At 40.0% G+C, this 8,144-nt stretch overlaps 1 protein-coding gene across 1 annotated transcript in view; it reads left to right on the top strand.

Annotated features, from left to right (window-relative positions):
• The window catches only part of SNRPC (small nuclear ribonucleoprotein polypeptide C), a 20,199-nt gene extending 13,293 nt beyond the window's left edge, over positions 1–6,906 (top strand). The window contains exons 4-6 of the mRNA XM_012804853.2: positions 171–260; positions 3,050–3,154; positions 6,543–6,906. Coding sequence (XP_012660307.1) covers positions 171–260; positions 3,050–3,154; positions 6,543–6,667 — 320 coding nt within the window. The 3' untranslated portion in view covers positions 6,668–6,906. The remainder of the gene's footprint in view (positions 1–170; positions 261–3,049; positions 3,155–6,542) is intronic.
• Positions 6,907–8,144: the final 1,238 nt, after the last annotated feature.

An 8,144-nucleotide genomic window follows, 5' to 3' on the forward strand; every position in this document is an offset into this window, starting at 1 on the left:
CTTAGCCGGTTGAGCTATAGGCGCCGCCGATGTAGTAACTTTAGATGAATACTTGTGTGAGGAAAGTAATTGGAACCATTAAAGATCGAAAAGAAAGCAGTTATTTTAGTGAATGGGTTGTTGAATTCTTACTCATCATTTGTGTTTTTTTTTCAATGTTATATCCAAAGCGGCTGCATTTCAACAAGGAAAAATACCTCCTACTCCATTCTCGGCTCCTCCTCCTGCAGGGGCAATGATTCCACCTCCCCCCAGTCTTCGTAAGTTTAAAGTTTTTATCTTAAAGGGTGTTACTGGGCAGATTATTCTTTGATTATGTTAGATTATCTCAAAGTTGGATTTTGAATGCTTATTGAATAAATACACCGATAGTAATGAGAAAGCAACTTCAGTGGTATAATTTTTGTTTGTTTGTTTTGGAGACAAGAGCCTTACTTTGTCACCCTTGGTAGAGTACCATGGCATCATAGCTCTTAGCAATCTCAAACTCTTGGGCTTTAAGTGATTCTCTTGCCTCAGCCTCCCAAGTAGCTGGGACTACAGGTACCAGCCACAATGCCCAGCTATTTTTAGAGATGGGGCCTTGTTCTGGCTCAGGCTGGTTTCAAACTCCTAAGCTCAGGCAATCTACTTGCCTTGGCCTCCCAGAGGCCTATAATTATAGGCATGAGCCACTGTGCCTGGCCAATCCAATGGTATAATTTTAAAAATAACTTTAGAGTTAACTTTTTTTTTTTTTGGTAGTTTTTGGCCAGGGCTGAGTTTGAACCCATGACCTCTGGTATATGGGGCCAGCACCCTACTCCTTGAGCCACAGACACCACCCAGAGTTAACTTTTTTTTTCTTTTTTTAGAGACAGAGTCTAACTTTATTGCCCTTGGTAAAGTGCTGTGGTGTTATAGGTCACAGCTCACAGAACCTCCAACTCCTGGGCTTAGGTGATTCTCTTGCCTCAATCTCCCAAGTAGCTAGGACTACAGGCGCCTGTCACAACCCCCGGCTATTTTTTGTTGCAGTTTAACTGGGGCTGAGTTCGAACCCCCTGCCACTCTCTGTATATGGGACTGGTGCCCTACCCACTGAGCCACAAGCACTGCCCCAGAGTTCACGTTTGATTGTATTGTTAACTAGGTTATTAGATTTGTGGCATCCTAACTGTTAGTCCAAGACAGATTTAAAATGAAAGGCTCAGAATGACCTGTGATTAGATGAGCTAATAATAGATGAGTAGGAGTTGCTGAGTACATTAGAGTATTTACTGATAGTAGCTTAGCATTGGAGGACTGAAATAGCTGATAAACTCCTCAGTCTCTCCCCATGTTTTCTTTTTTTTGTTAGAGACAAAGTCTCACTTTATTGCCCTCAGTAGAGTGCTGTGGCATCACAGCTCACAGCAGCCTCCAACTCCTGGGCTTAGGTAATTCTCTTGCCTTAGCCTCCCGAGTAGGTGGGACTATAGGCACCCGCCTCAACGCCCTGCTATTTTGTATTTGTTGTTGTTGCAGTTTGGCTTGGGCTGGTTTGAACCCGCCACCCTTGGTACATGGGGCCGGTGCCCTACTCACTGAGCCACAGGTGCTGGCCAATTTGTATACATTTTTTCGGCGTGCTCTGCATGTACACATACACCTTGGAATACTACTCTGCTGTTAAAATTAATGAAATATCTTTTGCAGCAACATGGATGGAACTAGAGGCTGTTCTTTTAAGTGAAATAACTCAGAAAGTCAAATGCTGCATGTTTTCACTTATCAATGGAAGCTAAATAATGTGTGCACATGGACAGAGTGTGTAGACTAATAGACATTGGAGACTTGGAAAAGTGGGAGGGGAGTGAGGGATGAAATGAGAAATTAATGGGTACAACATACACTGTTCTGGTGATGGTTATACTGAAAGCCTAGAGCCAGAGGTTCTCAACCCGTGGGTCTGAGACCCCTTTGTAACAATGAAAATACATCGTGGCATCAGGAAGGTTGCGAACCACTGGCCTAGATTTTACCACTACATACATAGTATGCCCATGCATCAAAACTGTACTTTTTTTTTTGGCTGGGGCTGGGTTTGAACCCGCCACCTCCGGCATATGGGACCGGTGCCCTACTCCTTTGAGCCACAGGTGCCGCCCTCAAAACTGTACTTTCACTCCTGAATATATATAGATTAAAAAAAGGGGGGATTTGAAATTAGGGACTTATGAGTTAAGGTCTTCAGGAGTTCTACAGAAGGTAAAACCCTCCTCTCTGTTTTAAAATGAAAACTTCAGAATTCTTTTTTTTTTTTTGAGACAGAGTCTCACTATGTTGCCCTCAGTAGAGTGCTGTGCTGTCATAGCTCACAGCAACCTCAAACTCTTGGGCTTAAGCGATTCTCTTGCCTCAGCCTCCGCAGTAGCTGGTGCTATAGGCACCCTCTGCAATGTCCAGCTATATTTTGATTGTAATTGTCATTGTTGTTTGGCAGGCCCGGGCTGGATTCAAACCTGCCAGCTCTGGTGTATGTGGCTGGCGCCCTAGCCACCGAGCTACAGGTACTGAGCCCTCAGAATGTTTTTTAATCTGGAGAACTTGACTTTATTTTCTACTGTTTAGGTAGGCTTACATTTTAGTCACAAAGTAAAGTTTTGTGGCATGTGATTTTTGTGGATCCATTGTTAGAAGAAGTAACTATAGGCTGGGTGCAGTGGCTTATGCCTATAATCCTAGCATTCTGGGTGGCTGAGGCGGGTGGATTGCTTGAGCTCAGGAGTTTGAGACGAGCCTGAAGGGTGAGACCCTTTTTTACTAAAAATAGAAAAACTAAAGCAAGACAATCACTTGAGTCCAAGAGTTTGAGGTTGCTGTGATCTATGATGATGTCATGGCACTCTACCCAGAGTGACAGAGACAAGTCTTCCAGACTTCTCTCAAAGAAAAAAAAAAATAAAAAGAAACTGTAAGATGTCTGTTGTTTCTGAATTTGAACAAGTTCATGAGACTTTATTAGTTTTACTAAGAAGAGAAAATGTCAATATATGAGCATACCTTAACCACAGGCTCTTTATTTCAGCGGGTCCTCCTCGTCCTGGTATGATGCCAGCACCGCATATGGGGGGCCCTCCTATGATGCCGATGATGGGTCCTCCTCCTCCTGGGATGATGCCAGTGGGACCTGGTAAGTTTGAATGTCTTTCCTTCTAGAATCTCCACTGTGTTTCAATTCTCCAGTTAAATGGAATTCCTAATTAGTTGGTTAAATATGTTATTACAGCGAATTAAATTTGGTCAATCATTAATGGTGAACAAAAAAGATTTTTGAAAAGTATGAAAGAAGGTCCTAAGAAATTAAAAAGGGAAAAAGAAATATTTCTTTATTAGCATAATTTGTTTATATCCAAGGGCCTTGTACTACTAAAAGCAAGACAGGGCTATTTGTGTTTTTCTTTTTCTCCCTCCCTCCTGTTTTCTTGCCTCATTGACTTTTGGCTTTTTGTAATGAATAGAAGGATAGCTGAGCTTGTTCCATTTTGGGGGTGAGAGAAGGGTAGAGATATTTTTTCAGTTTTGATTTGGAGCTGAGGTATCTCTTATTGCTGGTTTAAGCTTGTAGGTTAACTGGGCCAGATTAGTATTTGAAGAAAGCCTTAGATTTTATTAAGGAAGTAGAGGGGAAACCTTAACACATCAGATATTTATTATATTATAAACATAAATATACATAATTTGCAAATCTTTCTGATACATGGGCAGGACTTTTGCTTTGAGAGTGAGTCTGCTGATTGGAATACTATATATTTCTTGCATAAACCAGTAGACCATGAGCATTATGCATCTTCTACCAGCTTTGGTTTCTTTTTCTTTTTCTTTTTTTTTTTTTTTTTTTTTGAGACAAAGTCTCACTCTATCATCCGGGTAGAATGCCATGGCGTCATAGCTAACAGCAATCTCAAACTCTTGGGCTTAAGTGATCCTCTTGATTTAGCCTACTGAGTAGTTGGGACTACAGGCATGCATTACATTACACAGCTATTTTTAGGGATGAAGTCTTGCTCTTGTTCAGGCTAATCTCAAACTCCTCAGCTCAAGCAATCCCCACCCTGCCCTCCCAGAGCTCACCTACCCTTTTTGGTTTCTTTTTTTTTGAAGTGTTTAGGAACCTAGTGATACAATCTAATTCCAATCTTTTATAGTTATTTTTGCCTTCCAAATTTGTGAGCATTTTGGGCAGCTGATTTTCCTGAGTTTTTCTTTTCTGGTTTTTTTTTTTTTTTAGACGGAGTCTCACTTAGTTGCCCTGGGGTTGAGTGTTGTGGTGTCATAACTCCAGCAGAGTCAAACTCTTGAGTTCAGCCACTGTGCCCGACTTTACCTGAATTTTCTAAGTATCAAATTAGCTTTCATAGAAATGATTCTTGTTTCTCACTCATATTTTATTAGTTTGTAGAATAGGTAAATTATGTAATTAGGGTAAGAACTATAACTGACCTGACCGGGTTTGGAAACATGTATGACTGATGCCTGTAACTCATCTGGAAAGATGAGGTGCAAAGTTATTAGAGTAGCTTCCTAGCTAGAAGTATTTGGTATCTCTGCTGTGAGTATCATTTAGAGGAAGAGTATAAAGACAGTTCCTGCCTTACTAACTTGTGAGGCAAAAACATAATTAAAATGATTTGGATGGTGTTAGCATCCTTATATTAGGTTCACAAATTCAAATTCCTAGAGAGGTTAGTGATGTGGTGAACTAGGGATTGCAGGACCCACCTAAAGAAAGCTTCTGGAACTCAGCTTCAGCCTATAGTTGACATTTGAGAATACAGGCTTGGTGGTGTCAGTTCTCCTGAGGTTGTTTTATTTTTTAACCAAGATAAAAATAAGGTTGTGGGATTTGTGTTAAAATAATTGAGTAGTGGCTCGGCGCCTATAGCTCAACCGGCTAAGGCGCCAGCCACGTACACCTGAGGTGGCGGGTTCGAATCCCCAGCCCGGACCCGCCAAAACAACAATGACGGCTCAACCAAAAAATAGCCGGGCGTTGTGGCGGGCGCCTGTGGTCCCAGCTACTTGGGAGGCGGAGGCAGGAGACTCGCTTGAGCCCAGGAGTTGGAGGTTGCTGTGAGCTGTAATGCCACGGCACTCTACCCAGGAGGACAGCTTGAGGCTCTGTCTCAAAAAAAAAAAAAAAAAAAAAAAAATTGAGTAGTTGGTGGGGTTGGGCAGGGATAGGGATGGGTGGGGAATGTAGATAAAGTAGGCCATGGGTGGGTAATTGTTGAAGCTGGATGATGGATACGTGGATGTTCATTATAGTCTTTTACTATTCCAGTGTATATTTAATACATTTCCATAATAAAAAGTTTATAAGAAATAGGGAACCTAGACTTCTGTATAAAATCCCAATGTTGGCAACTAATTCTAATTAAATCTGTAGAGACCGAAGAAAGCAAATTTTCAGGTACCCAGTTTTTAATCTTTGGTCTGTATCTATTTCCTTGAAGAAATGCTTGAATATTGGTTATGTTAAGCATGGGCCTTTGTGTGAAATTTAGAAGTTGAGTATTCTCTGTTCTTGTTGAAATTGGTCTTAAAAAATTTTGTACTTGTTGGATTTTGTGTCTTTGCATATACTTGTATTTTACTTTTTGTTACAAGGCTATATTCTGCTTTGAATATAGTTTTCTCTTGCAGCATTTACTGCAAACTTTTAATCAGAATTATTTAGTTAAAAATAATTTGGTGAAATTTTATATTTATAAGGAGTATATGTAACATGAAAATTATGAGGCATAATAGTAAAATGAATATCCGTGAACCTATCACCCAGCTAAGGAAGTAGAACATTATCAATTCCATTGAAGCTGCCTGTATTCCTTACCTACCCCTCTGTTTGCCCTCCCCTCCCTGGCTCATTTATTTGGCTGGTTCATTGATGAGACACATAAAAAAAATTCATGAATACTTTCTAAAATGCATTAGAAAAATCAGATTTTTCTGTGTGCTAATTGTTATAAATCACGTTACTGCTTATTATTTTTCTTGACTTGAGCTAAGTATGGTTACTAACAGGTTCTCAGCATGGGCCTCCTGCTCACCTTTCCTACAACTCCGAACAAACGCTTAGTGGTAAGACTGTCCTCTGTGCCTGTGTACATTCATGAAATAGCTCCTGGATATATGGTGGATATAACTAATTAAAAGAACTAGCTGAATAACATGTTACTTAGTTGTGAATTTCCCTGAGTGAGAAGAAAGGTCAGTTTAGGGAACTAGTGTCCCTGGTGATTTCTGAGAAGCAGTCTGTTAGCAGTTTCTCCCCTGACTATTATTAGATCATGATTCCCACATGATTCTTGTGTTGACCTTTTTGTTTTTTGTTTGAGAATGTCTAAGTAATTTACAGATGTAATGAATTTGTTGCATTTCTTCTGTCAAGTATGTCTTTTTTCCAGCATTTTGCAGGGGGGTGGCTACTTTTTTTGTTTTTAATTGAGATCCCATCAAACTCTCTTATAAATCACATTTTCTGACTCCCTTCTTTTCCTTTTCTTTGTTTTGTCCTACAGCTCCTGGAATGAGGCCACCCATGGGAGGTCACATGCCAATGATGCCTGGGCCTCCAATGATGAGACCTCCTGCTCGTCCCATGATGGTACCCACTCGTCCTGGAATGACTCGACCAGACAGATAAGGATAGAGGGGAGTTTTCTTTATGTCAGTTTTATATTACTTGTTCTGCTTCACCAGGAGATCATGGTGCTGTGACGCTGGGTGTTTTCTTAATAGCATGATAAGGAAAACTTGCTCCCCCTTCCTATCAAAGAGAGAATAAGAATAGTTTTGAAGGGAAGAAGTGGAACTAAAAAAAGGAGCAGTTTTCACTTGTATTGTGAAATGTGAAAATAAAATTGTTAATTGTTTTAGTTAAAAGTGTGTTCCCTTTTTCCACCACTCTGTATTCTTTGTTATAAAGGAGACAAAACGTTTCGGTTGTGCTTTTTTAGTTCTTTCTCTTTTTAGCATGTCCTCTGCCTGAGATTATTTTTCCTTAGCTATATTGTGAATCTCTTTGAACACCCTGTCTTTATTTATTAAAGTTCTCTTATGCAGGATTTTGGTAAATCTAATACTTTTAGAGCTTTTGTTGGTTAAAATAATAGCACAGTTGGTTAATTTTTCACATGACTAACACTTTGTGTAGTTAAGTGGAAAGTTTTAAGCCTTTATGCTGAAGTAGGAGAAAATGCTTCATATTGTATGCATGTCAATTAGATTGGAGAACTTTAGCTTCTTCTTTTAGCTTCTCTCTTTCTTGGTTTCATATAGTCTCGAAAACTCTGTATGGCTATGATAAATTATTCAGATTTCTGTGTTATAGAAGGTGTATTTAGAATCCTACAAGTGTGAGTGAAAATTGTTATAACTGCTGGGGAAGGCAATTTGGCTACATTTATCAGAATTATAATACCTATATCCTTTAACCTTGCAGTTTGTCCTGAGGTTAGAATTATACATATGTGAAATGATGTGTATATGAGATTATTTATACCTTGCACCAAAAGTTTGGAAATAACATATATATGTCCAATCATAAGGGACTGATTTATCAATTATGATACATCCACGAACTTTCATATAGTATGCACGTTAAAACAGATACAGGAAGCTCTCTGTGTACTGATAGGAAGAAATCTCTAAGTCATACATTTTTCTGCACCTTGGTTTATTCACATAACAATGTATTGTTTGCTATCCTTTTAAAACTTTTTTTTTTTTTTTTAGACAGAATTTTGCTATGTCACCCTCGGTAGAGTGCCCTGGTATCACAGCTCACAGCAACCTCAAACAGTAGGGCTTAAGCGACTCTCTTGCCTCAGCCTCCCAAGTAGCTGGGACTACAGGCACCTGCTACAATGCCTGACTATTTATTGGTTGCAGTTGTCATTGTTGTGTTAGCAGGCCTGGGCCGGGCTCAAACCCATCAGCTTTGATGCATGTGGCTGGCACCCTACTCACTGAGCTGTGGGCACCGAGCCAGAACTTCATTTATTTATTTTTTTGTAGAAACAGAGTCTCACTTTATCACCTTTGGTTGAGTGCCGTAGTGTCATATAGCTCACAGCAACCTCCACCTCCTGGGCTTAAGCGATTCTCTTGCCTCAGCCTCC

This window comes from Otolemur garnettii, unplaced genomic scaffold (assembly GCF_000181295.1).
Source record: "Otolemur garnettii isolate 467f Iridium unplaced genomic scaffold, OtoGar3 scaffold00031, whole genome shotgun sequence".
Classification (NCBI taxonomy): Eukaryota; Metazoa; Chordata; class Mammalia; order Primates; family Galagidae; genus Otolemur; species Otolemur garnettii.